Below are 22,272 nucleotides of genomic sequence, written 5' to 3' on the forward strand. Positions count from 1 at the left end.
AGATTTTTATAGTTAAGCTTTTCCTCTTTATTTCCCATGCTTCTTAGGGCAACTTAACGTTTTTTTAAAAATTTCAAATCACTTTTGTTTTTGTTTTTTTCATTCACGGCTGGCAAATCTTAAAAATGGACGCTTATTTTTTGACCGCTTGAAACATGTCGACTGTTATTTGCTATATTTTTTGAAGTTTTTTAATCAGGCAATACTTTTATCGTGTCTATTTCTTTTATTATTGGCTTCTAACGAAATGACGTAAGATTTTATAATTGCAATATTTTATTAGACATTTTAAAAAAAATAAAAAAAATACAGATGTTATTTCGTTTGTGCACAGACATTTTTAAAATGCGTGAGCATCTTTTGAATCGACACAATTAGTTCACCGTTACACAAAATATCGGAAAATTAAAACATTTCGATTTTATATTAGAACCCGTATGGTGTTTTGGGTGGAACTTGACAGGTGAAAACAGGTGTCCTGATATCGATGAGATGACGACTGACAGACGGACATGGACTTATTCTCGTTTGTAGACTCTTGTGGAAACAACGCTGCCAGCTTCACATGTCTGCAAAAAAATGATAAGTTTTAGTTTTAAACTTTGTACTAATTAAGAACAGGCACTGTTTCATGCCAAATTTACTAACATAAAACAAGCAGTGCCAAATTTACTAATCAGCAGTTTTAATTCGTATTTACTAGCTTAGATTAAACTGAGGACAAACAGGTTTACTCCAAGTTATAATGATCACATTTCTAACATCCAAACTTTCTTACTTAATACAGTCAATTCGCTATAACTCGAAGTACGATAACTCGAATATTACTATAACTCGATTTTTTTCATGAGGTCCCGACCCTTTTATCTTCAATTTCATGTTAATTATTCTCGATTACTCGAATTTTACTCCCTTTAACTCGATTTTTTTTGGATCTTTTAACGCAAGAAAAAAAAACTTAGGAGCTGATATCTAGCCCCTTCCTTTGCAAAACACACACAATGTCTTTCGCACTCTTCATGGAGAAGCTAAAGCTGTCCCTCTTGAAGTATGTGAACAGTAGTTAAATGAAACGTTACCAAATTTACTTTAAGGATACAGTTAAAATGATGTTTTCAATATTGATGAAATGGGTTTATTTTTTAAATGTCTTCCAAATAAGACTATGATGTTTAAGGATGAAAACTGCTCAGGGGGCAAAATGTGCAAGGAACGTTTTACTGTCCTAGTTGGAGGAAATGCGTCTGGGACAGAGAAATTGCCCTTACTTGTTATCGGAGAATACCGAAATCCCCGATGTTTCAAGAATGTGAAAACGTATCCTTTGGATTACAAGTCTAACAAAAAGTTTTGGATGACATCAGTTTTATTTGAAGACTATGTAAGAAAATTGTATCGGAAATTCTTCGCTAAAAAACGAAAAGTGATACTCTTAATGGATAAATGCACAGTACATAGGGATCTACCTAATTTGAAAGCCGTAAACTTGCAGTTTCTCCCGCCAAACACAACAGCAAAGTGGCAGCCGATGGACCAGGGTATCATAAAGTGCTTCAAACAGTCTTATCGTAAATGGCTTGTCAGAAAAATGATCTTAAATATTGTAAGCATTTAGAAGATTTGTAGTTAATAAGCATTAATTAAATAATCCGACAATATTTTGAAAGTCCAAAACCGAAACTAACGGTAAGTCGAACTTCCGATATGTCGAAGTTTTTCGTCAGTCCTATCAGATTCGAGTTATCGCGAATTTACTGTATAAGAAAGAAAAATTTTAATTCTAAACTGAGTAACAGATTCGATATAGAATTTAAAACAATTTAAATGCAATACAAAACTAACTGTCTTGCTTTGAGATTAGTCTTTAAAAAGAATTTATTTTCTATGATTACAGAAACATTTGTTTTCAAAAGTGTAAGATTTGACAAAAAAATATTATTAAAAATGCATTTGATCGAATCACTCTTAGTGCGTTTTTATTAACTCGTTTTCGTATAGGTGAGTGTGGAATATTTCGATTAATATTTCCACCACTTTCCGACGAGCTAAATAGTTCTAATTTAACCTAGACCTCCTGTCCATAATAACCATGCAAACGTCTACCGTTTTTTGACAGCAATATCGAGAATTTATCGTCAATCTTTTCTAAAATCTTAACTGGCCTTCCTGTGTATAATATCCTTGAAAATATCAACCATTTTTTCCTCATAATTCCTCCCCAACCAATATTTCCACCCTAGTTTCATCCCGTCAATTTTTTCATAAAACTTTTCATTGTTTTGCTCGTCTACGCGCAGGCATGAACCGCTTTTCCCAAGCACGGCCCATCTTTACTGTGTAATAACTCTCTGCGAGAACCGATTTCCCCCCGTTATTGATTTGAGAAAACCTTATAATCCTCAAACTGTATGAAATGACGATCTAATCGAACTTAATTCTAAATGTCAAATACTTCGAAAAAAACTAAATAAGTAAAAATTGGCTCTTATCGGTTATAGCACCCATGAAGCTCGCCATCACGTAAAAGCAACGCCAGGCTAACACAAGTCGCTGGCTACCGATAATACACATAGGTATATATAAAACAAACAATACTATCGCTATTTATAGCTATCGAATTTGACAGTAATATCGTAGTAATTATTGATATAGTGTATACATTTTGTTTGGGTAGTGAAAATATAGACCAATATTTAAAAAAATAACCATAAATTAGTTAAATTTTAAAAATATCGCGATATAGTGCTAAAGGTCTATATTTTTTGACAATACATCATGATATTAAAGTGCCTAAATATGTGATGAAAGGCAAAACTTACGACTGTCAGGGTATCATGATATTAAAGTGCCTAAATATGTGATGAAAGGCAAAACTTACGACTGTCAGGGTATCATGATACTAAAGTGCCTAAATATGTGATGAAAGGCAAAACTTACGACTGTCAGGGTATCATGATACTAAAGTGCCTAAATATGTGATGAAAGGCAAAACTTACGACTGTCAGGGTATCATGATATTAAAGTGCCTAAATATGTGATGAAAGGCAAAACTTACGACTGTCAGGGTATCATGATATTAAAGTGCCTAAATATGTGATGAAAGGCAAAACTTACGACTGTCAGGGTATCTCCAGAAACTTCTCTGACGATTTTTACTTCCTTATCCCCGTGTTGAATTTGGGTAAGTTTGTTTCCGTCACGTGTAACCACCGTCTGTAAGAAAAGCATTCTTTAGTGAGGCAAGGATAATTTAAGAATAAAGTTAACAATTATTTCATATAACTCTGAAAAAATCTTATTTCCTCGTGTTCACATCACTAACTCTTTTTATGCAAATTATGTAACAAGACTCTCTGACTTCTGCGGCCCGAGGTCACTCAGACATGATATCATTTCGGATTAGTAATCTTTAGTACGTATATTCTCGGAGTTTTGTTGGCCAGGGAGAGAGCGCCTTTCTCCCTGTCATAAAGAGGTTAATTCCAACGGGCATATTTTAAATATGAGGTTTCAAGACTTGATTAAGAGATGATGAACTTCGAGATGGCCTTATCCTCTGATTAAAAACGGCCGCACGCAGATGTTTTTCTTCCAAACGCACATTGTTGCACTTGACAAAATAGCTCATTCATTTGCCAAGTCAGGACTGATTTGACGCATTACTGTACATTACAGGGGATGACCAGGTACTGTTACATATTGTTTGACGCATTAAGGGAATAACCAAGGATCATCTGATAAAAACAGCAAATGAAAAGCCATTGACTTAATTTAGTTTATAATGGTGCTCTTGGCACTTAAAATGGTGTTTGAATGACAAAAATTTAGTTTCCCATACCATTGGGTTAAAATTCAAACCTAACCTTTGCATTCATCTACAATTTTGATTGTTGAATTTCTGCTTAACCCCTTTACGATCGGTTAATTTTCAAGAAAACGTTCATAATAGTGCCTATTTTTTTGGCTTTTGTATTTGTATTACGTATTTGATTAGTTCTAACATCTAGTTTAAAATAAACTATCTACAATTATCTTAAAAATATCATGCCATCTGGTGTGTAAAATGAGATATAAAATGTTTTCCGGGCAAAAGAAATGAATTAGTTCTATTCTTATTGGCGCGTTACTACTGAACACTCCAGCCCGTCAATATCACGGGAGGGAGAAGTAGAGGGCGAAACCTCACCCCGTCATTTTCACGGGAGCGAGAAGGAAGGAGTTAATTGTTTGTATTGTTTTCAATTCATCACGGAAAAGGAAAAAAAATTGGTTGTAAAACTTATTCTAACCTTGACTGTGGCACCATCCAATCTCTTCTCTTCGAACTCCTGGCCAAGCTTGAATTTGATTTCGGAGCTTTTGAAGGCAAGGGTCTTGATGGAGTAATCATCCCCCTCAATCTTGATCTCCACAGTTGGCTTTGATGTCTCAGCCAGTTTGCGAGTCACCATGTTGACCCCTGCAGATAAATAATTCGTGATTAATATTTACTCTTGTAAAGACTTTTAAACTTTCACACAAAAGACGATTCATCTGCATCTTAAATGATTTATTCACAATTTATCGATACACATCACAAACATTGACATATCACACACAAATATTAACATAGACAGAACATGTTTTAGAATCATACATTCATGTTTTTTAATCTCGACTCCTACTCTTTGGAAACAAACAGAAACCTAAAAGAAAGTTAGTGTGCCATCTAGTGGCCAGTTTCTTACACTCTCAACAGATTGCAAGTAAAGTTGCTACTCTAAGCTTATGGTACGAGTCAGTTTTTGAATCGGTTATTCCTTTGGAAAAAAAACGTGTATAAAGATATAATTGTTTCTTTACAAGTTTACCTAGTATCTTAAAAGCTTAAAAAATCACTTCCATTTAAATAATTTGGAAATCTATTTCGTTTTTTTTTTAAATTGAAAATTACTTAATTTCTCAAAACAGGTTTTATATTGTTGGCATGATTTGCAACAGCAAAGTTTCTTCCTATGGTAAATTATTATTGTTTTTTAAGTAAATGATAAAATGTGATTTTTGTCGCAATCTATGTTGACCATTCAGTGTTCAAATATTATATGTTCAATTACTACCTCTATCAGCATTAATTTAGCTGTCGTCTACTTAATTTTTTTAATTATTAATGTATTTTGAAGTAATTATTAATAATTTTAAGTAAATATCTATTTAAAATTACTTTAAATTCCTGCTTGCGATTAAAAGCTAAAATCTTCAATGACATCGGGGTGCAAACTTTCAATCTCTTTGACACGTTCTGAGAGATTCTCGAACAATGTGCATTTTTCTTTTTTCGAAACAATATTTAAAAAAATGAGTTCCCCGTTGAATCATAATATGGAGCCAATTTTCTTTTAACTATATGATGTGTACGAAACATGTTTTCGTTCAAATTAAACTACAATATCAAGTAATCAAGTTTTAGAATTAGATAATATGGTTCAACTTGCCATTTAAATACTCTATCAAATTAGCAGAACATATTTTTATCTTATTCATCGATTATAAATTTTTTTTTGTTTAAATAAAGAGATTTCAATGAATTTTTTTAGAAACATTGCTGAAATTGTTCCGTCAATTTACGATTTAAAAAAATGTCCTATATTTAGAGCTATATTAACTTTTATTGTTGGAGTGTTCATATTCAATTACAATATCTGCTCAAGACCTCGTGTCCATTATAATGGACATCAGTTTGAAATTTCTGTTACTTAAATGAATAGTCCTATGAATCAGATATTTTTGGTTTAGTTTGATAGTCTAAATCTTTATCATATTTTTTAAAAATTCTAATTGCTTTTTATTATTAATTACACGAAGTAGTCAAATCCGTTTTTGGAAAAGTGATATCATTAATTTCATTTATTTAGCTCAGTTGAGTTCTAACTTTTCCCAATCTATAATTAAAATTATCAAGAATTTTCCGAAATTGTGAACGTTTTACGAAATTTTATAATTTTTATCCAAAAATCCCAAAATTTGCAAAGAAATATAAATGTTTTTCTGTATAGATAGCATACTTTGTACCAAAGGAAAGTGCTCAATTACAAAACTTTGCAAATTCTAATTGAAGGGGTTTTACATATGCATCAAATTTATTTGTTCCTAGTTTAACAAAACTTAAAAGATTAAGCACCGCAAATTTTAAGAAGATTTATTATTCCCTGATTAAAATAGTACTCTACATAAATTGATACAGTAGTTAATAAATATTAGTTTTCCTTTTTTTTTCGAAAACTTTTAATTGCGTAAGAAATAGTACTTCAGATATAAATCTATCAATACATTCGTTTTAAATTTTTATGCATGAGTCACATTTGAACACCATTGAAAGAAGATTTAATTGAAATCAGATATAAGATCTATATCTTGTGCAATACCCTAAACATATTCACAAATGAACACGTCACACGAAGCGCTATTCAATCTCTCGCAGGAGATAAATTTTTCAACTCAGCATTTCTTTATCTTTTCAGCACTAACGGTTAGCGAGTACAGTTGCAGTTACTAAACTTATCTTATCAACTATTCTAGGGTGGTCTGTTGATTATGCATTGAAAAAAAAAAGCCAAATCAAGCAAATCTGATTATTAACTGTAACTGATAACCTTTTAATGTCATATATGGGAACCCTGCACCCTGAAAACGCCCTAAAATGGTGATTAGATTATTTTTTCTAATTTTTTTATTCCTTTTTTAACCGTCGCTTGGTGAACTCAAAGTCCGTCTCTGACATGGATAGCTTTATTTGGATTAGATAAGCAAACTTCAATTAAAAATTTCTCGGAATATGAGAAAGAAAATAATTATGTGAAATAAAATATAAATAAATAATTTGGCGATTTCGCGAAATGTTGAAACAGAAATTATTAATTTTTTGACGTGAAAAGGTCGAATTTCTGCTGTGATACTTTGATTAGGGATCAGATCTGAATCTTGAGATTTTGCGATTATCTTAATAAATATCTGTATTTCAAACATAAAGGCATTCTAAACTTAGCTTCAAGTTTCCTCCTATTTTTCTTCTTCCAAATTTATACACACGGTAGTTAAGGCTTCCATTACCAAACACTTAAACTTTAAATTGTTAAAAAAAAAAAAAAAAAAAAAAAAAACAAGATCGTGCTTTTTAACTTTTAAACTAGTTCGCTAAGTAAGACATTTCTAGAACAGTTTTCGTTCATAGTGTATTCAGAATTTGATGGAAGCTCAAGCTTTTTTTAATTGTAGGGTCAAAAGGAAGAAGTGTTATATTGGATCCGAAATTTGAGACGTCATGGCCAATCGCGAATAATAATAACAAGTGTGAACAAAAGACAACAATAATAGTTTTTAAAAGTAAAAATAACAAAAATAAAATAAGTAGAAATAAAAAAAAAATTTCGAATGATATTTTTACAGTGAACCACCGAAGGAATACTTTGGGGAATTTTATATTGTGTTTTAATGTATTAGACACAACGTGATAATAGCACAACGTGAACAACTACAACTGTTCAAGACTTAAAATTCTTATGGTAATTAAAATTATGAAAATCTAGTATGAATTCTCGTTATATGCATATAATCTTAATAATATGGTTTAAGAGAAATTACTTTTTATAAATGTTACGATAAGTACAGCTTTTTAAAGAGTGATTATTAATATTTGAATTTTTAAGTTTTAAAATTAGATACGAGTGACAAGTTTGAAGTTAACCGCGATTTTGAAAAACGTTATTTAACAAAATTAAAATAAGATCTAATATCTCGATCTCTTGCCACTTTATTCGTAATCCCCCTTCTTGTATGAGGGTGGTCTCTTTTAAAGATCGTTACTTAAAGGAAGATTTAAAACTGCTGCGTATCAAAATTATTTATTAATTTTTTTTTCTTTGCTTGTACAAAATATTACATTCACGGGAGAGTTTTTCAATTTGTATATTTCCTAGTATTCTGCAAAATATTTTAATATTTATTCAAAGCTATGATGACAGTTACACTATTAAAAACATTAATTTTTTTAAGGTGCTTGTTATAGCAAAAAGCATATTTCAAGCAAAAGAGACATGTAGACGAGATATTGCGTCGAATACTAAAAAAAAATTAAGGAATAGGCATTAGATTGTAGTTATAAATAGCTCTAGTTATGGTAGGTAAATAAATTACATGGATAAATTATCTATAATAAAAGACGAATAAATCACTTGAGGTAGAAAATGTTTTATCAAGGCATATGAAAATTTATAGAAATACAAAACTAAATTTATAATTATTAAATTCAAAGATAATCTTTTTAAAAAGTTAACTTCTGGACTAACCATATAATTGTTTTCCCTTAATACACTCAGTGTCGACAAAATGTTTTTTTTTTCCTTATAAAAAGAAAATAAGAAAAAAAAAAGAATCTTGTTTGTGCATTGCAGAAAAGTAGCAATTGATTTTTCTTGTCGCGTGCCTTTTTTAAAATTTATTTTGCGTTCTTTTTTGGTGCATTTACGTGACACCATGACTTAAAAGATTTTTAAAAAAAAAAATTTTATACGTTTTTTTTTAAATAATTAAAAATTGAGTTGCATTAAATCAAGACCTTATTTGAACAGTTTAGTCGAACTTCATGTTTAATAATTTGAAATGCAGAGCAGTAAAATATCACGAGTTCTCTTATCTTATTTGATTTGTGGTTCTCTCTGTTTGGTTGCAGAAATAAGCAGAAGGTAGTTTTGAAACAAGTAGAGTTTTTTTTTATGTACATGAATGTGTGGCTATAACTTCCTTTTTTTAAATAAGTGAAATCTGACCACTATTTAAAAAAAGCCTTCTTATTGGCTCTCACAAGCACAAGAAACCACATTAAACGAATACCAACTTTCAAAGAACTTTTATTGATTTAGCATTTCATAATATTTTTTTCTTTTTTCTCTAGCTTTATTTCTTAGATTAGAGTCAGGTAACAATATATATGATTTGGATTTCCTTTTCAACGATACGCAGTGAGTAAATAAAGAAGTTTACAAATATGTACCAGCAAGAAAAAAGAAGATAAAATTGCATCTAAAGAGTACAATCTGACTTAATCACATTTAGAATAAATAAGGGCCTATTTTTAAACAATATGAATGAATCTTTAAAAAAAAAATGGACAAAATATCTAACTCATTGTACGGCGGGCTTATCAAACAGCTTTTAAACACTATCTCTGTTATTTCAAAGATTACATGCATGAATGAACTTTGTGGAGGGGAAAAAACGCCCTTTAAACTTTATCAAATGGAACCATTTTCTTCCCTTCAAATTCTTATCTTGAAAAAAAAAATGTATAATGTTAAAAAATGTATATTCTTAGATTATTACAGTTTACATTTTGTAGATAAATAAAGCCTGAGAAAGCGGAGATAAGCGAATGTGTTTGTTCTCATTAGATTAAGTCATTTTCCGCAGACGTGGTAGGTGTTCTGTTCAAAGGTTCATTGGCGTCTTTGAACAAAGACAGGAAAAGGACTTTTATCGAATTCATCTCATTTTTGAATTTAACGAATTAATCCAAGGTTAGACACGTGTTTCATATCTCTGATGGATTTTTTTCTTCTTCCAATAATCGATGACAGAGTTTAATTTTTCTAAAAAAGGAAAGACATGTGATCACTAAATAAAGCTACCTGTTATGCATTTCTGAACACACTTTTGAACTTAAAATGCAATATTTTTTAAAATAATTTTTTCTGAATCATAGTATGGTTGTAGTTAAATCGGGTGTCGATTTCTAGAATAAATAATAATAATAATGCTTTTAATATTATAATTCGATGATAGGGGAAAAAAAATTCCGTTTCAAGCATAATCGGTCATAATAAGCCACATTTAAAAATGTTAGTAAAAGCTTGAAATTTCACACATACTTCATATTATTACTGTCGAATAATTTGTTACGCAAAATGTAGCTTAAATGTGATAATTGTTGGTTGATAATTGTTTAATAATATTCTGTGTAATTCCATTAAGAGTTGCGAAATCATTTGGAAAATACTTAAAAATATTATATATGTCTAATTTATAATGTAAAATTTATTAAGATCATGATTACAAGAATCGAGTTTATAATTAAAATTATTAGAACCATCCTAAAAAAGTGACGCTTAAATTACTTTGTCGGCGAAACTATAGATTAAACGTTATTTTATTCTCAAGGAATTTTTTTTTTCAAATGGCAGGCACTGAACTTTATTCTTCGCCTTAGAATATGCCGGAATTGTTACTCATTTTACGTTACCCAGTGCAGTGGGCACCTGTGAACCAAAGTCACGGAGGCGAGCAACATTACCCACGCTACACTGCCACAAACCCGTTCACAGGGTGGGCCTCATTCACACATCACACACAACAGAGAGAAATATCCATGCCCAGAGCGGGATTCGAACCCGCAGCCATTGGCTTCGCAGTCAGGCGTGCTAACTGCTCGGCCACCTGGCCGGCTCTCAAGGAATATAACAACCGTCGAGCAATACATAAAGAGTTTCTACTCAAATGCCAGAACATGTAAAAAGGCAACATAGTTCTTTTCAAAATGGGGTTGAAAGACAATATTTTTTAAAAATACTGTGCCCTAATCTATCGTCAGAGTGTGTTTTCTGAATACAGAACCCGAATGCGGTAATAAGCTTAACTATTAAGTGGGCAATGAGTTCATCTTTTTCTTTAATTATTTTTAACGGAATTTATAAAACTACCGTTAAAGTTATTTATTTCATTTTAATTTCATAAAAAGCTTGGATATTTTTTTAAGGTATGTTGATGTGTTAATGAAGATTTAGATTGCAAGTGCAATTTTTCTAAGTATCTAAAAAAATTTTTTTTACAGTCTCTTTATTTTTTCGGTTCTTAAATTTATTTCTGTGTTGAATATAATACATATTTATACGTTTGAAAATGCATCATAAATTGTTTTAAATTAATAGTGGAAGAAATAAGTGTTATTTCTTGAAGTTACAAAACAAATGTTTTTCGATTAATTATCTTTATAGATTTTTAAGTTTATCGTAGTGCGGAATTAAAAGATAATAAAAAGAAATAACTAGAAGAAGCGTGGCAAACACTAAATTACAAATTGTAAAGTATTTATCCTACTCTTCAAATTCCTTTTAGTAAATCCTCTACTTTACAATTTCCGTTCCTACTATACTACCGTTCCTACTATACTACCGTTCACGGTTATAACAAAAACCCAGATTACTAAATAATTATAATTACAAATTAAAATCTTCAGAGATGAAGGAAAGTGTGCCATTTACTAAAAGGGATCAAAAATACACGTTTAAGTTAATAACCAGGAGTTTGTTAAAACATTTATTGGGTGATTTTAAAATTGAAAATAAAAATCGTTTGCTTTTTTTTAAAAAAAAAAGATTCTCTCAGCAATTATATTTCTGGAAGGCATAAATTACAAATTATAGAGTATTTATCCTACTCTTCAAATTCCTTTTAGTAAATCCTCTACTCTACAATTTCCTTTTTTAGTTGCCAGAGAATCTGCTACTAGTTGGGCTAAAAGAAAAAACTTAAAAATTGCGTTATAATGACGTCACTGGGAATCCGTTCCGTTCACGGTTATAACAAAAACCCTGATTACTAAATAATTATAATTACAAATTAAAATCTTCAGAGATGAAGGAAAGTGTGCCATTTACTAAAAGGGATCAAAAATACACGTTTAAGTTAATAACCAGGAGTTTGTTAAAACATTTATTGGGTGATTTTAAAATTGAAAATAAAAATCGTTTGCTTTTTAAAAAAAAAAAAGATTCTCTCAGCAGTTATATTTCTGGAAGGCATAAATTATCGTTTTCTACCTTTAAGTTTTATTCAAATAAAAAGTAACGATTTTGGAAAAGTAATGATTGTTAGGCTTCGTTCGCGCTCCATTGTTTTTGTTCTTATTACTTTTAGTTATAATAAAACATGGCAAAAACTAGCTTTTAGTAAATACTGGTTTCAGTAACGATGCACAACATTGTCAAGAAAGAGAAATCCAAATTTGTCCAATACGTTTGTCTTCAGGTGGAAAAAATTGCTTCAAATTGTTATTTAAAAAGAAATCGGAATTCTCGAATACTATAAAGGTAAGATTCTTTCTGTTTAAAAATTCTCCATGTCTATCTTTTTCGTTAAATGTTAGAAAAAGTAAAGTTGTAAACGTAATATCTAAATAATAACCACTGCCGCGAATAAAAAAATACCGTATTGAAGGTGTTTACTTTTAAAATAATTTACTAAACAACTAGGACCCTTCAAAACTACTACATCTACAAAGCTTTGCATACAATAAAATTACAAAATTTGTTTTGTTTTATAAAAAAAAAAGCTATATTCAGAAATAGTTCAATTCCTCATATTTCATTTTCATATTCTCATATTTCGTATCTCATATATTCAATATATAATAAAATTTATTACATATTCCATTATTTTGTACTAGAGAGCATTCTACTCATATACGAATATTGTCATAAATATGATGTCGTAATATATATAATGTCATTGTTAAGTGGAATTTTGATACAAAAAATTTATATTTGGAATTTAACAACATGTCTATGGATTCAATTTAAATCTGATAAATGAACTGGCTATTCAGGTTTCTAAGTTATAAATACAACTGTTTTAATATTTCTTTCTGATGTCTACATAGTGATTGTCTTAGTATAATATCTTTCCTGTAGAAACTGTGGAATGTTTTATAGGCATTATTTTACTGTTTTTTTTCTAGATATAATAGATTATTTTTTAGAAAACCTTTTACAATTTTTATATTGTCTGATTTTCACGTCCAAAAATAATTTTTTTTTATCAAATTATCTACCATTTTATTCTTATACATCGAGTAATTTTTGCTCCAATTGGTTTTTAAAATTTTTAATTTATATAAGTTTGTATAGACGCATATAGTTCTCCAGTAAAAAAAAAACATTTTTATTTATATTTTTTATTTTGTTTTACAATTAATTTCGTTTGCATGTTTGTGTGTTATTCCCCCCCCCCCCATGCCCACCCGATTGACACTCGTCGAATCATTGCTCCGACAGTTAGAACTGATAGTACAGAGAAGGAAAGAACATCCTTGTCGAACCCAGGACCTTTCTGAGGTCAGCTCCCTGACCACAACACAGTCCGGTTGGTCTTCTTTTATCAAATTTACTATTCCTCGATGCTATGTCTATTGTTTTTAATCTCAATGTGTTTTAATTGCTTTTCAGTTGCCTTAACGAAATTCTTACCATAAAGCAATAAATGTAGAAATACTAGCCTGAATTTGCGGTTGATAACAAATATCTAAAAATCTAAAAAATAATCTTCTTTTAGAAGTCATTTTGAAGCTTTCATTTAAGCCAATTAAAAGTCGCGATAATTTTACCCCGTGATATTCTCTAAATGTCAATTTTTTTTTTAAATATTAGCAAAGCAAATTGTAATTAACAGACTGTCTTTCGTTTTTATTTAAAAAGTGGCTTTGATTGTCTTAGAGTGACTTTTTTACAATAACTCTGAGAAAAAAATTCGATCAAAATTACCAGAAAATGGTAAATTTTACAGTGTTTCTAGCTCTGAGAATATGAAAAAGTGCGGTAATTTTTACCTAAGCACTTTGGCAATGATTTGGGTAGAATTAACAATGATGTAGTTTTTTTTTAACAAGAGTTAAAATTTGGTAAATGTGGCGAAATGTGGTAATTTTTTCATATCTTAAAGCAGCTGTTCCTAAATCGTCTTCCCCGGAATTCCAAGGTTACGTAGAAAGGCTGTAGGGAATCCGAGAATTTAAATTCTTAAAATCTGGAATTATATTTAAATCTAAGCTGTGAAAAATAATTTATTTGATATTTTGGTTGTTTTAAAAAAATTAATTAAGTAGAATTCCAGCAAAAAAAAAAAAAATTTAAACTTTCAATTCAGAATAAAATGTCCATATTCAAGAAAAACGAATAATGTATCAACGTTTACAAAAGTTTTTATTTATTATTAATATTATTATTTTTAATTTAGATAATTTTATTAATTTTCAGCAAATGTTTATACCAAAAATATATTAAGAAGTAAATACCAATTCAGGTCTGCGTATTCAATTATTATTCGACATAAAACCTATTATTTTAAGATTTTTATTGATAAAACGATTATTGTACAAAATTTCTTTTTTCAAATTAAATATTATCAAAATAATTAGTTTTATGCTGCTAATTAATTTTATTTATGTATTTGGGGTTCTGCTTCAAAAAGCTTGATCATTTAGGGTTCCGTAGCCGTAAAAAATTGGGAACCGCTGCCCTAGGACATGACATGAAAGCCATGTATTTGGTTTAATTCATTTTTCAGCTTTGTATATTTACTAAATGTGTGATAATAATATCCATGATTTTGGAAACTAAAATTTCCGGTAAGTTATTACCATATGAATAATTTAATGATACTTGGGTTTTATTACCAGAATTATGATTTTTTTTTAATCAGAAATATCTTTATAATAGAGTATAGTAATTTTACCAAACTTTTTCTCTCCATGAAGCAATATTTAAAATATATTTCAAATTTTACTGACGATTTTCTGTTCCTTTATTTATTTATTTAATTAAACTTATTATATTATTACCTAGAATGCAGTTCTACAACATCGAGGGAACTAAATGATGTACAGATATATATTTAATATTAGGTATCAATTAATTTATTGAGTTTATAAGGATTTATATTAACAAGGAGCTATTATAAGGATTATTTTCGTCGAAGTACAAGCATATAATAATTCCTAACTGTCACATTAAATAAATATATTCTACTATAAAAAAGTATTATAACTTAATCGATAAATTCATATTTTGAATTATAATTCAAAAAAGTTTTTGTTCAATTATTTTAGAAACAATTAAAATAAATAAAATAGAAGTAGAATAGTGATAATTTTTGATGTTTTTTTGCCGTAATTTTGATAAAAATTGAAAAACTAAAATCAGTAATTTAACATGTGACATAATAATTATTAATTTTGTAAATTGAGTTAAAAGCATCTTAATTTTTTTTAAATTTAAATAAAAATTTGAAATTTCCTAAAATCAAGAGCATTTTATAATATGTTATGGCTACCGATAAAATATTTTGATTACTGCTGATAAGAACTAAAAAATTAACAACTTAATATAGAATCAATTTTACCATTGTATATCAATTTTACCATTGAATAATTGAACCATTAAATTTTTAGTTCAAATGCTTTTTGTATGTTTATAAACACATTATTAAAATAATCCTACTTTTTTGTAAGTACAAAAATAAATATAAGCATAAAAATATATAACTGTAACGTTAATGTAAGTAAAGCTAGGGACAAAATTTTTTTTATTTCTACTTTAACTAACGATTAAAAAAGAAATTTAATTTTTAAAAAAACATTATCATTTCATTTTTAGTTTAACTAAGTAATATCTGTTTTGTAAAATATTTATACATTTTTATGCCATAAATATATGTTAGGATATATTTCAATACTTCTCGTAAAAAAATTGATGACGATACTGAATAACTTTCATAGTTATCATAAAAAATCATTTAAATAAATTTAGATAAATATAAGTTGGGCTATAAACATTTTTATTTTGTTCTTTTTTTATTTCAGATTTTAAAAATTTTATTTGGAAAATTTTAAAACTTGTTATTTACATTTGTTTAATTATTTTTATTTTTATTTTTTTAATGAAAGCATTTATATTTGGCGAATGAAAAGTTGTGAAATTAATATATTAAATTTTAAAATATTTTTCAGTTGGGCAAAATTATTTTTCGAAAAAATTTTTTTGTTTTGTTTTACGAGAGTTGATCCCGTTTGAGAAGGAATTTTATTGGTAAAAATAATTTTTACTTGTATGAATCATTTGTACTAATATTATATTTATTTATATAATCGGAAAAATTACATTCTTTTGCTTGTATTTATATGTGCAAAATAATAAATATGTTCCATGTAACAATGTGAGACCTTTAACTCTTTAATCATCTTCATTAAAGAAATCAAATATTTAACAACAAAAATCTCTTTCAGCTCCAAAAAATAGAAAATTTTTGGGGTTGTAATTTGAACTCTCAGAATAGAATGAGTAATCTCTGCTTATGTTATTTTTTGTATTAATTAACCTATATTCAAAAAATATTTAAAATAATTATTGAATAGTTCTTGGTTATAGTTCTAGAAGTTTTAATTATTAAGTATAAAAGAAAAATAATAATGAAATGGATGGCACATCTGGCTTTATTGAAATATTTCAAGTGAACGTGGAGCTTCCATTTAATAGTTTCGGAAAGTATATGTAAAATATTGAAATTTATGTTTTACAATAACTAAAAATATTTTTTTAAACATTTATTTTAATTTCTTTCAGAATTACTTTTAGTATAAATTTTTGGAGTTAAAGAATTAAATAAAAAAAAAGAATAAAAACTTATAAGTGAAAAACGAAATTAAAAATTAATAAAATATTTAGAATTAAAAATTACCAATTTCCTTCAAAAATTCTCCAAAATTTTCACTGGAGACCAACTTGAAGCTTCCTTGGATATCGGCCATTTTGGAAATTAGAATTATCGTTTGACAAAAAGCTTCAAATAAAATCTTAATCTGGCAATGAGACGGCGGGAAGTAAAAAGCCAAGGAGAAGTGTTTATATACGAGTCCCCCGCTTCTTATCACAACGTAAGTCTGAGACTGGAGTAGGGTACTAGCATCATCCAATCAGAATCGACTTCGTTCCTTATGAGATAAAATTTTATTTAAGTTTCACATATCTATTCTTTTTTCTTTAAAAAAAAACCAATATCATGTATGATTCAGGGTCATATTTTTTTCCTGATTAGTTATTAATCATCATCGAGAAAGTGCCGGTACAATTCTAGTTGATATGATACAATAATCAGAGCTACCTCACAATAAGAGATATAAAAATGATATCATATTATAATATAAAATATGTATATAAGGAATTTGCATTTTGTAACGAAATAACTTTTAATTCTTTTCTTCTAAATTTAAAGATAACTTGAGATAACTATGACTTGTGATTATTAAATGACAAGGGGGGGGGGAGAATAAGCAGATAAAACATCCTAAAGGAGGAGTTTTTACATCAAGTAATCGCTTTCTTTACTCATAATTTTTTAAATCTCTTAATAATCATATTTCTTTAATTATGTAACTGATAACAGTGATTAAGGACTCTGCTATGTCTAGCATTGAATCTGTGAGTCGATGAAAGTTACAAAGATGAAAGGCGTTCTTATGGGAATGGGTGATTTCCCATTAATTATTTTTTTTAAGTATGATACACTTGTGCGAATTAAGTAAAAGTTCGTTTTTGGAGTTTCAACTATATTCTTAAGAAAAATATTTGGATAAATTTACTGATATTTTTAAAACTAAACCATAATTAAAACATTTTCATTTAAATCTTTCATTAAGAGAAATAAAATATTCTTTAAACTTAAAAAATTGTTTTCTATTTTTTGAAAACTGATTTTCTGAAACTATTTTTTATATAACTGATCACAATTTATATATCAACTATAATAGCATTAAATATTATTTTACTCAATATTTTGAAGTAACTCTTCCTTGAATTAAATGTCTAAATTTGAAATTCGAGCTTTTTAATGTTTCTCAACTTTTGGAAAATTTTACAAAAAATAATAAAAATTATTGCAATATCTCACACATATAGGTGTTGCTATAAATATAGGTGGATGTAATGTATTAAAATTAAAGAGTATGAAAATAAGTGACTGTGACAATAGAGAGTTTTTGCGACAACAGAATTTAACAGCGAAAATTCATTTATGGTAGAAACAGTATAACTAATACTCAAGTCACTATTTTCAAAAGTAATTTATTCTTAAATTTTGAAATTCACGAAATTAATTGAAAAATTACTGAGGAATTAAAATAAATCCAGTCTCGAAATTTTTTGTTGGATTTTCCCCACCTTATAAATTATTGATGAAAATTATTAATTATTGAAATCCACATTAATCTCTGAATCAGACTATTGTTGAAAATAAAAATGCCAAAAAGAAAGAATAATCCATACAGTGTCCAATATGCTTAATTTTTTAATCTCAGTTCTATTATTAATATTTCTAAAAATACAAAAATTCAAAACTTGTAATGTTTAAAATTACTTCGAAAAATAGCCTGCTGTAAATTCTAGTTCCTAAAAAAATAGATAATACTTTCTTAACACATAATGAATTTTAAAATTTGTAGTATTTACATGATATAATTAATTTACATATAGACAATATTATGCTAAACTTAATTTCTAGTTATTAAATTTTGAAAACATTTAAAGCTAATTTTAGCGTGTTTCTTATAAGATAGATAAGTGTAAAGTTTGCTTACAGTTTAAGGGAAAACTGTCCCAAAGTAACTCTGGCCCTAAAGGACTAATAATAAATATTATTGGTCCCTTGAAACTGACTCTAAATTTATCGTTGGTAACTGTCTGTCCCTGGAATTCGACAAGAGATTTGGGTGACGATTAACACATGCGATCTGTTTGTCAGTCTCTCGGATATGTCGCTTCTCCGTATCCTTATCTCTTGTTTATGCTAACAAGGGGTACTCACGAACTGACACTTCCTAAATTTGATGAGTTTTGGTTCATAATAAGATATAATGTAAATATTGCCGAAAATGGAAACATTTTTCTCTACACAACTGACCAATAATCAAATATACGATGCCTTAGTAATTTTACAGTTATTTCCAATGGTGACACTAGTCTGGGGTTCCTCCTAGAAAAATATTTGAGAGAATCACCACACAAAAAAAGATAAAAAGAAAAAAGAAACAAACTTGAAAATTAATTAATAAATTAATTTATAAATAATTAATTATATTAATGCAGAAAATTTTAATTAATCCAAAATAACACTCCATACATTTAGGATTAAAAAAACAGATTTAAGTAAGTGGGGTGCGTATAATTTTAGTTTAACATACTAGACATCATCAACAATAAATTTTGAAGTTTGACAAGCTCATGATAAAAATTGTAAACATGCCTAAGAATATTGTCTGACATAATTACTTGTGCAATTATTTCTTTCTTACTTTTCGGTTTCTCTCCTACTTTAAGCATAACGAGCGTACTATCACAATCGCTCAAATTTTATTGATGTTTGTTGAAATAACAATAACTTAATACAAGTAATAACTAATTTCATTAAGAATTATAATTGTCTATTATATATAATTCTCTTACTTGGCTCCCAAATTTTGGCTGTATTTCTTTTCCGCCGGTGGCAACGTTTGCTTTGTTTTGAAAACACCAAAGCATTCTGCCTTTTAATTATGTGTTTCTGATCTAATATATATAATTCTCTTACGTGGCTCCCAAATTTTGGCTGAAGTACTTTGTACAACTAAATAAGATTCTTTTCACAACAGTTAAATATTTACTTTATTTTCTTCATTCATAGAGAAAACAGTCGGCAAAGAATTCTGTTAGGTTAAAAAACATTTCGCTAAAAAATAACGAATTCTAAAAGAAATAAAAATAAACAACTTAAAAAATAAAAATGCTGTTGCCAGCCATTGAATTTTTTGAAAGTTAACTTAGCAACATAAATCAAAATGACATAGAAGCGCAACTAGATCAAAATTATGATACCTGAGCGCTTGACGTAACAAATCCTTCAATTCTAAAAGTGTTGTATCGCCAAATGCCCAAATTAACAATTGTGTTCTTAAAGAAATTCTATAAAAAGTTTTAAATAAACAACCTACTTCTACAACTGCTTCTTGAAGAACTTGGCTCATTGATTAAAAATATTGTTTTAGTTTTACAGTACTAATTTTACTTCAACTTTCACTATTGCTATGACCCTCTTTCATTACATTTTACAACTTCATGCTAAATTTGAGGACTTTAAGTTGTTTTGTGGTTGAATACTGACATTTAGAAATGTGTACATAAAAAAAATAATATTTAGAGGTTAAGAGTTGCCTCTGAAAATTTTGAATTGTTGACATTGAACTTAACAATGGAAACAATCGTTTTTGTGAAAAATTGAATTGTATTGTTGACATCAAAACTAAAAATATTGTGTTTCAACTTAACAATACTACCTTAATTTATACTTTAGAATTGCTTCGGAGAAATTTGAATTGTTAGCAATGACTTAAACAAAGATGAAAACACAAAATGATGGGCTTCATCAACAATCAAAAATATATACATTTATTTTACAAATTCCATATTGTTAAGGTGGCGCCCTTCAGAGAATTAAAAAAACAAAATTATCTTCATCAAAGCCGATGCTTTACATCCGGCGTTCAGTGGCAGACTACTATTTCATATTGTTTTACAACACATGGCTTTAGCCCTCTGGTGGGAAAGACTTTAAAACAAAACTTACAACAGTTACTTTTCTCAACAACTGAAATTTAGAATAGTGTGATTAAGAAAAATATGTGAACTGTTTGCAATTTCAAATTAATATTGAAATGTACAGGTTTAGAATTTTCTTCAGTGAAAAGTTTTCGGAACTTCAGTATTCAAAAAAGTATACAAAAACTAGACGTTAAGAACGTATCCAATGAGCGAGCAAAGCGAGCATTGGATTGCGAAGCAATCCGAAATGAACTATGAAAGCAGTTCCGGGGGTTAGTGAGCGCCAGCGAGCAGGGGGCGGAGCCTCCTAGTCAGGAAAATAATTCATTTGAATGAGCTGCTACCTTATTTCAATTCAAGCATTAAATTTAAATTTTAATATAAAGAAAAAAGTTAGGTAATAAGGCAATCGCTAATGGGGTAATTTTATCGAACTTTCAATATATTTAAGATAAGGGACTGGTGACAATAAGTGAAATTTTTTTTTTGTTATTTCGAATAGGGGGAATTAACATTTTCCTGGGGGGGGGGCTCTCATCGCGAATTTTTTATCCAGGAATCTTCTTCTTCTCTTCCTCTCATTGGCACGACAGCCCAGAATGGGCCTTGGCCTTCTCAACAAGCTTATGCCAAGACATTCTTCCCTTAGCCAAGGTTCCCCAGTTTATTATCCTTAAAACTTGTATGTACTTTTCAAGGCGTTTTCCGTGTTTGATCTTCTAAACCAGGTACCGCTTTTACTTATTTCACCTAAATGCTTCGCAGTATTTTCTCTCAAATCTAGCTATCATATTTTCATCCCCACAGGTCATTGTCCAGGTCTCACATGCAAATGTAAGCACTGATTGTATAAGACATTTATAGAATAACCCTTTTGTTTTTCTTTTTATTAGGCTTGACTAATAAAAAGAATAATTTCTTTTTATTAGTCAAGTAATAAAAGTATAATAAGAGAATATATAAAAATAATATTTTCTTAGACCATAAAAACACTTATTGGCCATCGTGATTCTCGTGTGTATTTCTAGTGTAGTGTCGCTTCTGTTGTTTATCTTAGACCCCAAATAGGTGAAGCTATCATTTTATCCAGGATTAACAGATTTTAATTATACCAACTCAACATCAATCTCAGATTTTTTTACTGATTTTTTAGAAAATTTCACGTTGAGAGCTTATGCTTAAGGCTATTTTTAAATCAAAAACTAATCTCAAAATTTAAACTTGATGTTGTCAAGGTATAAAATTCTTTTAAAGCAATGGATCTTACAAAAATTAGATCTTCACCACCTGTCAGCGTTGAAGAAGTAGTATTTAAATAGTGTTTACATTACATCTATTTTATTTAATGGCCCCGAGTTTCAACCCAAGAAAACATTAAAACTAAAGTAAAAATCTCCTAGTTACTTATGTATGAATTAGATATGAATCGTCGATAAGTTTTGGACTAATTATGTTTTGAATGTTCTTCCACTTGTAACGATTTTAAAGATTCGTGTTATTTTTCATAATAGTTTGCCTTTGTCCTTTTACTTTGTGATGCTATTTTTCATATCTTTGTTTTCTCAAAAAAATAGTATGTTAGGGTTTCCAAAAGATCTATATACGAACGAGATTATTAAGAAAAATAATTAAATCAGATTAAATTAAGGGAAAAATTAATCGAATCTGACTTAATTCACTTTTTTTTTTTATCTTTAATATTTTTTCCCGATCTGGTAGCAAAATATTTACTATCTTTTTTACTTGAGCTCATTTACAGTAATTAACAAAATGTGCACTTTTTTTAAACAAATCACTCAAAAATTATATATTACAGTGAATTCGCGATAACTCGAATCTGATAGGA

At 28.7% G+C, this 22,272-nt stretch overlaps 1 protein-coding gene across 1 annotated transcript; it reads right to left on the bottom strand.

Moving 5' to 3' along the window:
* Nucleotides 1-258: 258 nt before the first annotated feature.
* On the bottom strand, nt 259-16,664 carry LOC107450537 (fatty acid-binding protein). The gene is made up of 4 exons (XM_043042929.3): nt 16,537-16,664; nt 4,290-4,459; nt 3,115-3,213; nt 259-569 (listed from the first exon to the last, which is right to left on the bottom strand). The coding sequence occupies exons 1-4, from the start codon at nt 16,604-16,606 to the stop codon at nt 519-521; spliced, it is 390 nt and encodes a 129-aa protein (XP_042898863.1). The 5' UTR covers nt 16,607-16,664; the 3' UTR covers nt 259-518.
* Between the last annotated feature and the right edge of the window lie 5,608 nt (nt 16,665-22,272).

The sequence above is a fragment of the Parasteatoda tepidariorum genome, chromosome 7 (genome assembly GCF_982258835.1).
Source record: "Parasteatoda tepidariorum strain Cologne lab strain chromosome 7, Ptep-v5.0, whole genome shotgun sequence".
Taxonomy (NCBI): Eukaryota; Metazoa; Arthropoda; class Arachnida; order Araneae; family Theridiidae; genus Parasteatoda; species Parasteatoda tepidariorum.